The sequence below is a fragment of the Protopterus annectens genome, chromosome 1.part0 (genome assembly GCF_019279795.1).
Source record: "Protopterus annectens isolate FY-2018-M chromosome 1.part0, PAN1.0, whole genome shotgun sequence".
Lineage (NCBI taxonomy): Eukaryota > Metazoa > Chordata > Ceratodontiformes > Protopteridae > Protopterus > Protopterus annectens.
Genome location: NC_056725.1, coordinates 1,223,940,358 through 1,223,954,912, shown reverse-complemented (window position 1 = coordinate 1,223,954,912; position 14,555 = coordinate 1,223,940,358). Strand labels below are relative to the sequence as shown.

Sequence of the window (14,555 nt, the reverse complement as noted above, 5' to 3'; positions counted from 1 at the left end):
TGCCCAAGGTGGTATCCAGTGTGGCCCTTAATCAGTCCATTCATTTGCCAACCTTCTTTTCTAATCCACAGAACAAAGGAGAATGAATACTGAACTCTTTGGATGTGGACAGACAACTTAGATTTTATTTGGACAGGACTAAGCCTCTCAGGAAAACTGAACAGCTGCTAGTTGCCTTTGCTACAGCGGCAGAGGCGAAGGCTATTTCAAAGCAAACCATTTCTAAGTGGATAGGCCATTGCATTCATTTCTGCTATAAGCACCATGGAAAACCTACCCCACAGGGGATAAGATCACATTCCACCAAGGCCACATCTACTTCAACAACCTTTCTCAGAGGTGTCCCTACCAGAGACATCCTAGCAGCTGCTACCTGGAGTTCTGTACATACCTTCACCAAGCATTACCACATGCCTATTTTTTCTAAATCCAGAGCTGGTTTTGCCACTGCAGTCTTGCAGGGCTTAATAGCTGGTCCTAATGCTCTCTAACTGCTTCCTCCCTTCCTTAGCTTTGGGAATCTACCCAAATGTAATGACTGCAAAAGTGAAACACGAAGAACATAGTACAGTTGTGTAAACTTACCATAAATGTAGATGTTCGAGTGTATTCACTGTTGCAGTCCTGGTTACCCTCCTTCCAGCCCCCTGACTTCTCTTGGCTATACCTCTCTTCTTGTTTAGTGTGTTTAAGCTTTCTGGTGTATTTGCTTTTTGTTGGAGATGTAACCTTGTATATAATTGCTTCCCATTATGGGGGCACCTGACATCTGGGGCAAGAAAAACTGATATAATGGCGTCGGCTGCATGCTTTATACCCCTGACTACCTGACGTCATGGAAGAAGAGACAGCTTCCGACACAGGACCCAAGACTTTGATATTCAGGCCGGCTGAGGGCTACCTGCAAGCAGATAACCCAAATGTAATGAGTGCAACAGTGAATACACTCGAACATCTACATTTATGGTAAGTGTACACAACTGTACTTTCTGAGGATGTACCGCTCATACGTCACATTTATGCCCTACACGTGTATGGGCAGCATACGTGTGATAGATGACATCCCTATTACAACCTACGACTTTGGTATACTGGCTGCTCTTGGCAGGGGATCCCTACTGTAAAGAATACCGCAAGGCAGAAGAGAATGACATCTGCTGTTATGGTGAAGATTTTACACAACTGTACTTTCTTCTAGGTGTCCAGCATGCAATTCCCAACTAGGAAATACAATTTGAATCTTCTCTTGAGTTTGTGTTACACAACATGCATATACCACTGTAACTGTTTCAACAAGCTCCTCTGTTTAAGGAAATACAATTGATTTTATTGTCCTCTACCCTTGCCTGTAGCACTTGGCATTGAATTTATCTGACTAGAATAATTACACTGATCAAGGTTTCCAAAAGCAGACGCTTGAATTGATTTCGAAATTCTCATTATTTGAACTCGCATCAGATGATTTTGCAGATTTTCTCTATGTCTTTTATGCAAGTTTGTAATAATTATTCCTATTTGCAAATTCCTGTTGCTTGGCTCATTTTCTGCACTGGTAAAATGAATGCCTGCTTCCAGCAAGTTATGGCTCTGTATTAAAATATCAGAGCTAAAAATATTAGGTTGGACTTTAGGTTCAGAGGCAAGGAATCTACCCCGTGAAGTTAACATGTGGGTTTCAGGATTACATTTCTAGAGTGACTGCTATGAAGCATACTCATCTCCCTATAAAACGTGCACACATGTTGTTTGTTTATGAAATAAAATTAGAGGTATGTTAAAATAAGGCATTTTCTTTTTCAAAAAACAACTACAATAGTCAAGGCCTGTACCTCTGGTTGTCTGTAATGTGACATTAATGACTTTGCAACATTACACATCTTTAAGCCAAAGAAGCGTACACACACTGTTGTAGCTTTTAAAAACACAGCTGTTACTCCACACAAAGGGGAAAAATACCTCCATAATGACTTGGGAGCTACTCTTGGGATCCTGCTTTGCATACTGTGTGCACTTTGATGTGATTGCTGTGTTTCTTGCATCAAGACCCAGATAGTGCTCATCAAAAAAAAAAAATCAAGACTAAAATCACAGATCAAGACACCTGAAGGTTAAATATTTGGCTAAGTGTTTTGTTCTCAGCATAAATCTGTGAGCTAAACATTAACCTGCAGATAGATGGTCATTATTCTACATGGTCTGACAAAATTGACAAAATTGCCAAAAAAAAAAAAAAAGAAAAATTAGTAAGCCAAAGAAAAAAAATACTTGTTTGCATCGTTTTGGCTTCTAACTTTAACTCATTTTAGGTACCAGGAACCAAGCACACACATTTTACAATGTCAGGCTTTCCCACCTTTTCACTTACTCTGGCATGCAAGCAGTCTAACCCTTATTTAAAAAATCTGTTAGTTGTGACCCAGCATTATGTTTTGCCAAACCATCTATCCATGTGCATCTTTTCCACAGCGAGTCACTTTTGCCAGCTGTAGTCTAGCTAATGGTAAGTGAAAACGATGAAATGGAAAAAGGCCTTGTCCGTGTTTCATTTTGGTATGAATAATCATTCAATTCTCAGTAAAAAGTAGTGTTCACTGTACTGAGCATGTGAGTTGGCTTTGGAGGCTGTGCTGACTGGTATCCTCTTCTACATTTTTTTCTTCTGACCATTCTTTCCCACAGTGAACTTAAACTTGATGTGTATGTCAGTTGTTTGTTGCTTACCTGCGTACTATTTGTATCTGTTGTCCACATATCTGCTGATATTGTCCAGTACAGTTTTATATTTATGCTATGTGGCACATATATCTACTTCATAAGATCAAAGTTTCAAAACTTTGAACTGCAAATAGTTGAGACCATAAGATCAAAGTTTTGAAACTTGAAATTGTACTAAAAAAATAAAAACAAAAACACTTTTTTTTTTACGTTTTTGCTGGGGGGTAAGCCCCCTGCACCCCCACACCCCCTGCTAAATAAATATATCAACTACGAGATCGCACTACAGTGAATGGTAAATTTCCTGTTCCGTGCCGTATGGCGATCTCCATTCAAAACGTTCAAAGTTTCAAAACTTCCATCTTATGTTCTCAACCATTTGAAACTTCGAGTTTGTGAAGGGAATCCATATATACATATCTAAATATACATACATCTGTAACAAGCAGGTAGGCAATAGATTAAAAAAGTAACATTGTTGGAGGGCACACTGGCATAGCAGTTAAAATCTTCACTTCACATACATATGGTCCAATGTTTGTTCCTGGCCTGTGGTCACAACATGTTCTCTCTCTCGCTCTGCTTTTAGTTTTTCCCACTTCCCAGAAACATTGTGGGTGTTCCTTCTTCAATGATGGAAGGCATTGGGTTCAAACCAGCCCTCTCTGTTGAACTGAGGTGTCTGCCTACCCAAAGTGAACAGGGCTGTGAGCAGCAGCACAAACTGTAGACAGTACCTACTGGGGGAAGAGTCTTGAGGACCAACTGTTTTAGGCATCACTTGTCTTGAGCAGTATCTTCTAGACAGTAGAACATAGACCGCAGGGTGCACACTGCATTAGGGCTAGCTCATTGGCAGTGTAAAATTTGGCTCTAGATAATTTCTTCATGTTGACTGATAAGGGGCAGGGGTATTGTCATTACTAAGTGGGTTGAGGACCAGTCTGCCCTGATCTATGACAGGGACTCATGCTAATGGTAGGTGGGAGTCTTTGCATCCCTATCGGCCAGAGTATGCCAGTCGTAATCCTGTCTCAGTAGCTGGTATACAGTTACCCAGACTGGGTTACATGAGATAGCCCAGTTGAGTGAAAGTTGGACTTAAAAGCAATCAGTCTGCTAAATATCATTGTTGCCTACTTTCTGATTATATGTTCCTGGACTTAAATCATGTTCATTTTGCCATTGGCCTAGGTCTTGTCTGAAAAGGCCCATTTTAATGAACTGATTGATCTGGTTAACAAAATAACAACAAACAGGCAAAATTACTGTTGCAGAGCACCATATTCCGAAATGGCTTTGATAAGTCATCCGACTACCGATCTTCCTAAAAAATGTAAGGATAAAGACAGAGACAGACCACATAGGTCCAAAACTGCTGACGAGGCTTCCGTTAAGCTAGTTGCCAGTCCACCGGTACTCATTGAGGCGCTTTCACAGCCCCTGATACCCGCTTCTACAGATTAGCTTCTACTGAGACCCATTCGGAGTTGGGTATGCCGCGGGATGCTTCTTCGACTATGGAACCTGCGGATGTTTTTACCTTGGATGAGTCTGGAGCCGCTGTGCAGGCACCGGCTTCTGAGGGTGTATTCAGGGCTTCCGATTTTCATATTAAACCGACCACTTTGTTTCAAACCAAAAATACAGAATTTCTCAGGTCCAGAGTTCGCACTACGTCTAGGAAACCGATGACCAAAGCGCATTCTCAGGCCCACATGCCTCAGAAACAAATGCTTAGAATGGCTGAAGATTTTATAACTTTAATTAGGGGAAGCCAGCCTTCCCCCTCAAAAAGACCAAGAACTGATTTTCATTCTGATTCTTCAGATCATGAGTTTGTTGACTCTGATCCTTCTGATTACTAGGACATACCCTTATCTACCTATGAGGATTCTGATGCAGAGGATTTCATTCCCTCTGCTTCCCCACCAGAAGATTTTTCTTTTGTTGAAACCCTGCATACCCTTAGAGAGCATTTCCGCTGGGAGTACCAGGACTACCCACAGTCCAAAAAGAGACTCAGGGAATTTTTAAAATTGCCTCAGCACAGGCCTCTAACTATCCCTCCTGTTCTGGAAATTGTAGATGATGTCTTCTTGGAATCCAGCCTTACCCCTGATACTTTGCCTCCAGCTCCCAGGAAACCTGACAGGTATTACAGAGTACCTGACTTCCACAAATTCCTCTTTAAGAATCCTACTGTGGATCCAGAGACCATTTCCCAGGGACCTAAAGGCATTAAGGCTACAACAGCCAAAAACCCTACCCCTTCAGACAGGGACTCTAGGGCTTTAGACAGATGGGGTAAGATGGCATACACCTCTGCTACTCTTGCCATCAGGGTTTTAAATTGCCAGTTTCATATGTTAAAGTATCAGCAGTATATTAAGGAGCTAATTAAACAGAAAATGATGTTGATTCCTGATAGTGCAGAACATAAAGATTTACAAGAGTTAGTGCATTCTGCTAACCAAATTGGAAAACATACTTTGCAATGTGGTTTTGATGCCTTAGAAGCATCTTGCAGGGCTTCTGCCACAGGGTTTGTTCTTAGAAGGCATGCTTGGCTTAAGGAACAAATCTTGACAGACCATGTCAAAGCAAAATTACTAGATGCGCCATTAAACCAAGAACGCCTGTTTGGAAATAAAGCAGAAGAAGTCCTCAAAAAGATGGAGGAAAAAGCTAAATGCATGCAAACTGTTAAAGATTTCCTACATGTACAGCCACCTATATTCAATAGGCATTGGCCTTCTAAAAACTGGTCCTTTCCAGTCCCTCCCAGACCTTCTCAGTCCAAGCCCAGGGGCAGCAGACCACCAAGATTAAAGTCTCAGGGTATGCACAGATCTAAGCAATGGAGTGCTCCCACCTTTAAAACAGGGAGTAGTAAGCCACCTTCCTATTGTAAAATCTCTCAATGACTTATAGGTTCATAGGTAGTTACTAGGCTATCTGCCCTAGGGCATTTACAAGCCTAGCCAGAATGTGTTGGCTTTCGCCTCCCTTATAGTCTAGATTCCTGAGCCTCTGTCCAGCAGGGCCATAGAAGTGATCCCGGGAGTAAATTTACGATTTCCCATCCACTCATCAAGATTTCTCTTGAAGAGGGTCAGCGAGGGGCTCTGCCTAACATGGACTGGGATTCTATTCCAGAGCGAGGGAAGCCTTTGGGATATGAATCTATCCCTTCAGCATGTCCTGTTTATTGTTGTGCTAAGGTTTAGATCCCTGGAGCGTGTAGCTCTGATGGATTTGGTTTTCTTGAGGTGGAGCATGCCCAACAATTCTGGGTTAGACATGGCCTTGTATGTCAGGCAGAGATCACCTCTGAGTAGGCGGTAGGCAACTGAGTAGAGCTGGAGTTTCTTTAGTCGAGCTGCATAGGGCATCTGTTTGAGGCCCACAATCCTCTTGGTGAGGTATTTTTGAGGTCTCTCCAGCTGTTGCAGGTGTCTGGTAAGGTACATCCCAAATGGGGCATTGTACTCAATTATGGGCCTGATGAATGATGAGTAGAGGGGCACAATGACCTCTCTTGTTCTAGATGTGAACCCTTTTGTGATTAGGTGAGCTATATAGAAGGTTTTTCTAACCACTTTGGCAATGTGATTGTGAAAGGTGAGGTTGCTGTCTACTTGGGTCCCCAGATCTCTAATTACTTCTTCCATACTTAGTGGATTACCTCCTATGTGGTAGTTTGTGGGCACTTTGTTTTTCCCAAAGGGGATGACTATGCACTTTTTGGCATTTAGCTTGAGGCCATGGTTCTGACACCAGGTATCCGTCTCCGTAAGGCCCTTCTGGAGGATGCTTATGTCAGCCGGTGAGTCAATTATGGCTCCCAGTTTGCAATCATCTGCGAACTTGGTAAGCCATAGTCCTCCCGTGTTTGCCTGTACCTCAGAGAAATATATACTGAACAAGAGGGGTCCCAGGACTGAGCCCTGTGGGACGCCACTTGTAACCGGTTTAGAGTCAGACATGGCACCCACGACTCTGACCATGTGAGTTCTATCCCTGAGCCAGTTTGCAACCCATCTTGTGACATATGGGTTAATATTTAAGCTGGTAAGCTTGTTTATGATGCCAGAGTGGGGTATTGTGTTGAAGGCCTTTGCGAGGTCCAGGTAGGTTGTGTGGACTACCTTTCCCTCATCTGTGGCTTTGGTTACTATTTCAAAGATGTCAACTAGATTTAAGAGACAAGATCTGCCCTTAACAAAGCCGAATTGGGTAGGGTCCAGTGTTTGGAGGTTCCCAATGTCCCTGTTTATGAGATGCATGATGATGCGCTCCATAGCCTTGCAGACCAGGCTTGTCAGGCTTATAGGGCGATAGTTCCCTGGATCCGTTGTGGCGCCACCTTTGTCGAGCGGGATCACTGTTGCTGTACACCATTCTTCGGGTACATAACCTGAGGTAAGGCTGAGTTAGAACAGTGAATTTATGTGAGGGTTTAGTTTGTTTTGGAGCTCCTGTAAGAGACAGCCCGGGATACCATCCGGCCCCATTGATGCTGTATTTTTTACTTTTTTGAGAGCTGCTTTCACCTGTATGTCTGTGATGTCCGGGGGATTGCATTCTTCTGGGACAGACACTGGCTCTTTTGGAGGGAAGGGGGGGGGTAAAGTTTGCACTGAACCTGTCCGCCAGGATGTTGGCTATGTCAGTGGGTTCAGTGTATTTTGTGCCATTTTGCTCCAGCTCAGAGCATATCTGAGAATTGCCACCCAGATTCTTGACGTAGCTAAAGAATGCCTTGTGATTGTCTTTAGAGTTTTTGGCGATTTTTCTTTCAAAGCTAGCCTTTGATGATTTTATGAGGGATCGAAGTTTCTTACTAGTACTGATCAGGGATGACCTCCCTTTTTGGGATTTTGCCCGTACATGCAATAGTTTCCTCCTTCTGTTGTATAGCTTATTTATGGCATGGGTCCACCAGACTGGTCTCCTGTTTTTAGAGGAATGAGTCTTGGTTTTACTTGGGATGGCATGATCCATGCATTCCTGAAGGTGCTCATAGAGTGCAGTTGCATAGGACTTTGCGGTTTGGGTAGCATTTTCCATATGCTCGGGGGCTTTGAAATTTTCCACCTCAGTCTTGAGGAGTGTGAAGTTTGCTTTTGAGAAATTTTTCACAGTGGTTTCCTTTGCTGGGGGTGGGGTCGGGATATGGATGTCCATTGTGATTAGTTTATGGTCTGATCTTACCAACGAGGGGTTTACCTCTGGTATGGAGCATTTGGCCCCCATGTTGGTGATGACCAAGTCCAATATGTCCCCTCTTGTGGGAGTGGTGACCAGTTGTTCCAAGGCATTTGAGTTTATAAACTCATGGAACCGTAGGGAAAAGGAGTTGGGGCTTGAATAGTTTTCCCAGTCGATGTTTGGGTAGTTGAAGTCACCCAATATCATGGTGTTTGGTGAGACCTTCATATTTTTCAATGTTCTCAGGAATGCCAAGTGGTGGTCCTGAGTCTGGGTGGGTGATCTGTAGCAGGCTACAAACTGAAAAGCAGTTTTACCTACTGTTAGTTGCACATGGATGGTCTCCTCTGCCTCATGCAATGACACTAACCTGGAGGTGTGAGTATCCTTGATGAAGAAGGATACTCCCCCGCCTTTAATATTTCGATCCGAGTTCTGGGGCCGAAAGGAGTGGTATGAGTTGTATCCTGGTAATGCTGGGTTGCTCTCTGGAGCCTTGAACCAGGTTTCTGTTACTGCGCAGATATCGATCTTCTCCATGCTGAGGAGTGCCTCGAGTGCGTGCATTTGAGGTTTAGACTTCTGGCATTGAGTAGCATTAGTTTTTTTGTTTCTGGTATTGTCTATGGAGGTGGTTTTGTCCTCTGAGCCTTGCCTAAAAAACGCACTATGGGGGTGACAAGAGCCTTTGCCAGTATTCGAAAGCCCAAGGGTGACAGGTGCAAGCCATCTCTGGTGAAGCAGCGTGGCTTGTCGAGCATGTCATCCCAAGCTGACAGGTACTGGATCCCCTTTGAATGTCACCAATAGTTTAGCCAATTGTTAAAATTGATCATTTTGTCTTTATACTGTGGCATCATTCTTGGTGAGGGTAAGATGCTGGTCAGGGTCATACCGGCCTGGGCTACATGATCAGAGAGCTCCTCTGTCTCTTTTCATGTAGTGCGGGGAGGTACGTCTCAGGTCATTCACACCAACATGGACAATGACAGAGTCATATTTGTACCTGCTGTGGAGTGACCTGAGTGCTTGTGTTATGTGGCGGATCCTGGCACCTGACAGGCAGCTTACAGTGACCTTCTCCTTGTTCAGTCTAGTGAGTGGGATGTCAGTTTGCCTGACAATAGAGTCTCCAATTACTAGTGTATTAGGTGTGTTATTTAGCCTTAGGGGCTGTGACTGTTTGGCACACTGGCTTTGTGAAGTATATGTTACGTGGATGATGTTGTGTGGTAGTGGTTGCTTGGGTGTCTGCTTTGGAGGTCTCTGTTGTTTTGGCATATTTTTATTTAGAGCCTCCACGTATGTTGAGTTTGTGTGTCTTGTTTGCTGGTACGATTTGTCTGTGTGAGACTGGTTGTGTGGTGTGAGTGTCTTCCTTCACCTCCTGACTGGCTGTGCCAGTCTTGGGTTGCGAGAGCCCGGCCTCCAGTTTGGCTGTATAGTTGCATCTCTCACATATATTTGTGTTTGTTGGAAGGAAGAGAGGGTTGTCCGTGTACATAAGGCAATTGTAACATTTCCTCAGGATTCCCAGATTCACCAACTGGACTGGAGAGTATACCTGAAACTGCTGTTTGGACATGCTTGGATGGTTTACAGAACTGAGTGTTGATTGTCTGGAGTGGACGAATAGGGAGCCTTGTACTACTGTATAATATAGGGGAGTGTAGTGCTAAACTTTGTTAGTGCTTTACTGAGACATTTAAGCAAGTGCCGGGCTGTAGAAAGAAGATTGAGTGCTTATTTTGCAAGATAGACTAGTTCTAAGGGAAAAAATGAAGAGCAGACTTTGTGGAGCCGGGAATAGATTAAATCTGCTTAAGCAGCACTGCGCGACGTTGCGCGATGTGCAAAATCGCACAAAACCGCGCTAAAGCGGGTTTTAAAGCAGGGGACTTGAAGGAGCTAGGAATTAGCCCAAAACAGCCAATAAACAACTAGTTTCTGGGCTGAGACCACTCCTTCAGGGACAGATAGGCTGCTCAAAGCTCCCCACTCTCACTGGTGAACAGAGAAGCTTCCTCCTATCCAAGTAAGGATATGGGCAACACAGGAACTTGTACAAAAGCCCAGAATTCAGCAAACCTGAACTCAGGACTATTCTAGCTCAGAAAAGGCGGGAAACAAGGATATATATATATATATATATATATATATATATATATATATATATATATATATATATATATACATTTTATTTTTTTTTAAACAGTAGCAGATATTAACAGGAAAACACAGTAAATTGAGTGGGCAGCCTAAAACAGTTAAATTAAACACAAAAACAACTTTTAAAGTGCAGGTAAGTAAAAATGCAATAACAAGCTTTTTAAAGGTAGTAGAGTAGTTACAAACTCACTTTTCAGTGAGAATAAGCAGTTGCTAATGAAAGGCAGTGAAAATAATTCTTTATCCTTAACTCTTCCAAGCCTTGCCCAAGTACTTGCACCCTTAGGAGGAAAACACACCCTGCATGCAAAAAACTGGGAGTGCATCACCAGGACAGATCGGTCTTGAACATTGTATCCCAGGGATACAGATTCTACTTCCACTCACTGCCAACCCCAAGTAGATGGCCAGACCTCCCTCCAGACCAGTGGGCAGAGGCCCTAAAGCAAGTACTTTCTTTTCTAAGTATCAAGGCTATTCAGCCTGTCCCAGCAGAGCAAAGGGGACAAGGTTTTTACTCCAGACTGTTTCTGGTGCCTAGAAAAGAAAACTCTTGGCGCCCTATCCTGGATCTGTCTATTCTCAACACCTTCCTGGTGGTTCCAAGGTTCAAAATGCTTACTCTCCAACTGCTGCTTCCTATGCTAGCCAATGACTCCTGGCTAGCCACCCTGGACTTAAAAAAAGCTTATCTGCACATCCCCATAAGGGAATCTTGCAGGAAATATCTGCATTTCAGGGCAGGCTGTATGCACTATCAGTTCTCTGCACTTCCCTTTGGCTTATCCACTGTGCCCAGGATATTCACAAAATGCCTAGCTCCAGCCATTGCATATTGCAGGCAGAGAAAAATTCAAATTTACCCACACTTGGACCATCACCTGATTCAGGCAGACATCAGGAATTGCTACTGCAGCACCTGACATTTGTAAAGAGACTTCTCACTTCACTGGGGTACACAATCAATGAAAAGAAATCGCATCTGGTACCCGGCCAACAGATTGTATTCCTGGGAGCAAGCTTGAACACAACTTCCCAGATGGCATTCCTCACTCGAGAAAAACAAATTTATTTGACAAACTACTTCAATCTATTGGCCACCAAAACCCAGCTATCTGCAAAAAATATACTGCAAGCCCTGGGGTTCATGGCCTGTTGCATTCTACTAATTCCATATGCAAGACTGCATATGAGGAAACTTCAATGGTACTTAAAAAGTCTCTGGTGTCAACATTCTCAGGACCTGGAAACATTGATTCCTATCATTCCTTGCCTGAGGACAGAGTTCCTTTAGTGGGCAGAGGCCTGCTACCACAACAAAGGACTCCCTTTCACTCAACCCCCCCACCCAAACCCTAACAACAGACACATCAGACTGTGCATGGGGGGCTCACATGGCAGGACATTGCATTCAAGGCAAATGGAGCCCAAAGCAAATGCACATGCATATCAACCAAAAAGAAATGTTAGCTGTGCAGAATGCTCTGACAGCCTTCAAATGCCTTATTCTTCCAGGGTAACTATTGATAAAGACAGACAACACCACAGTTATATATGGTACATAAACAAGCAGGAGGGAACCCATTCCTACCCACTCTGCAGGTTAGCCATGATTCTATGGAACACAGCCTTGAGCAATCAAGTGCACCTGCAAGCTCAATTCCTGCCAGGCAAACTAACTTCACTGGCAGACGACTTACGCAGAAATCTAATAGACCCACATGAGTGGAAACTAGAACCCAAATCATTCAAGCTTCTGATCCACAGGTGGGGGGCAGCAGAGGTGGACCTCTTTGCTTCCCCTCGGAACTATCAGTTGAGCAAATATTGCACCAGAACTCCCCACAGCCAAGCATTGAAAGTGGATGCCCTCTCCTTTACATGGGAAAACCTCTCAATCTATGCCTTTCCCCCTCTGCCTTTCCTCTCGAAGGTTCTACTAAAGATCAAACAGGACAAGCCAAGGACAGTTCTGATTGCACCAGACTGGCCACGCCAGCACTGGTACCCACTTTTGTGCAATCTGACAGTACTGCTACCATAGCACCTGCCTCAGACCCCCTCCCTGCTGTCCCAGCAGGAGGGCCAGATTTTGCATCCTCAGCTACAAACCTTGAACCTAGCAGCCTGGCTCATCCCCTGAACTTATCACCAGCAACCCTCAGTAAACAGGTGCTGGATGTCATCCTTGAGCAAGGAGGCTTAGTACTAGAAAATCCTATTCAGAAAAGTGGAAAAGATACTGTTCTTGTAGCCAGTCTCAAGGAATGGACACAACTGTGCCCAGCTTACCTCGTATACTAGATTGCTTAACAGAAATGCTCCACAAAGGCCTATCCTTCTCTTCAATTAAGATTCATGCATATGCCATCTCAGCTCATTATAATACTGAGCCACCCCTCTTCTCTCATCCTCTGGTCAAACAGTTCCTGAGAGGAGCCAAAAATGTAAGACCCCCCAGGAGAGCTCCCACTCCGGTCTGGGACCTTAACTTTGTATTGGAAAAACTCACGCTTCCACCCTTTGAACCTGATGCCTCAGCAGAGTTAAAAGTCCTCTCCTGGAAAACAGCTTTACTTCTAGCCATCACTTCAGCAAGAAGAGTGTCTGAATTGCAGTCCCTTATTGCCGTGGAACCCTTCATTATCTTCCATGCGGACAGGGTTTCCCTGAGGACTAACCCGTCATTTATGCCCAAGGTGGTGTCTAGTGTGGCTTTAAACCAATCCATTCATTTGACAACCTTTTTCCCTAATCCTCAGAATAAAGGGGAAAGGATTTTGCACTCCCTGGACGTGCACAGGCAGCTTAGGTTCTATCCGGACAGGACTTAGCCTTTCAGAAAATCTGAATAGCTGCTAGTTAGCTTTGCTATTTCTGCTACAAACACCATGGGAAACCTACCCCACAGGGGATCAGAACACATTCAACCTCTACAGCATTTCTCAGGGGAGTCCCTACCAGGGACATCCTGGAAGCTGCAACCTGGAACTCTTTACACACCTTCATCAAGCATTACCACTTACCTATCTTTTCTAAATCTAGGGCTTTATTTGTCACAGAAGTCTTACAGGGCCTGCTTGCCAGCCCTAATGCTTCTTGACTGCCTCCACCCATCCTCAGTTTTGGGAATCACCCCAAATCTGATGACTACAACAGTGAAACACGAAGAACATAGTACAGTTGTGTACACTTACCATAAATGTAGATGTTCGAGTGTATTCACTGTTGCAGTCCTGGTTACCCTCTCTCCAGCCCCCTGACTTTTCTATACTTCTTCTTCTTTCGGCTTTTCCCGGTTAGGGGTCACCACAGCGGATCACCTGCCTACTTATCTTTTTTGTTTGGCATATCCTATAACATTGGTATTTACTTTCTACTGGGGGTGTTCCACACCATGTAATTGCTTCCTATTGTAGGGGCTCCTGACATCTGGGGCAAGAAAAACTGCTGCATGTTTTATACCCCTGACGACCTGATGTCATGGAAGAAGCAACAGCATCCGACGCAGAATTCCCAAGACTCTGGTATTCTGGCCGACTGAGGGCTACCTGCAGGCAGATAACTCAAATGTGATGACTGCAACAGTGAATACACTCTAACATCTACATTTATGGTAAGTGTACACAACTGTACTTTCTGTACTCTTTAGTGCTGAATGGAGAACAGAGTGATTATATCATACCACTTGTGTCTTTGTAAAGTGGAGTGCAGTGCCAGAATTGCTTCCCCTGACTTCTACTTTTTGCCTAATCTTTAATTTATTATAAAATATGTAGTTATTGTTTTTACCTGTGTAATAAAAAGTTGCAGAAGTCTGCATTTTAGTGTATATTTTTATTAGATGTGCACTCCTCCTCCTACTTCATTGGTGATTGGAAGCATTAGCCCTAATTAAGCACTATGAGTTTTGGTAAATTTAGAGATTTCCTCATACTGTGCTTTTCTCTGTTGTTTTAGGTCGGATAAATGTTGTGGACTTGCATCAGGTAAGCCTTCTGCATGCTGCATTAAAGTAGGGATAGTGTGTAACTTGAAATAACAATCCTACTACTAGCTTTTTAGAAATGTTTTCTTTGGATTAAATTCATGGCCAGATTTTATGCTTGTGACACTGTCATTGGCTGCTGAAAGGTTTCCTTTTACCATTATTCTCACTGTAGTTAGGACAGTGTTTTAGTGTATCCTGATTTCAGAGTTTTGCATTTAGAGGCGCAGAGAAATACAGTAAGATGATGCAAGGGTGAAAAGAATGAATGCTGTATTATATGATATCAATTTAAAAATGTTTTTATCAATTCATTTTTTTTTTGTTTTGCTACTTAATAAGTAAATCTGGAAGTTTGAAACTAATACTTCTGTTAAATATTAGCTTTTTGACTAAGAAATTCAGAGTTGTATCACAGTATGGCGTTGGCCTTTGAAGACCTTGAAGGAAGAAGGTAAAGGTATTGTGT

The 14,555-nt window shown here is 43.4% G+C and overlaps 1 protein-coding gene across 2 annotated transcripts in view; it reads left to right on the top strand.

The window, feature by feature from the left end:
• Positions 1 to 14,555, top strand: part of UFL1 (UFM1 specific ligase 1) — a 911,566-nt gene that overhangs the window by 193,272 nt on the left and 703,739 nt on the right. For both annotated transcript variants that reach the window (XM_044065765.1, XM_044065759.1), the window contains exon 3: positions 14,059 to 14,087. In XM_044065765.1, coding sequence (XP_043921700.1) covers positions 14,059 to 14,087 — 29 coding nt within the window. The remainder of the gene's footprint in view (positions 1 to 14,058; positions 14,088 to 14,555) is intronic.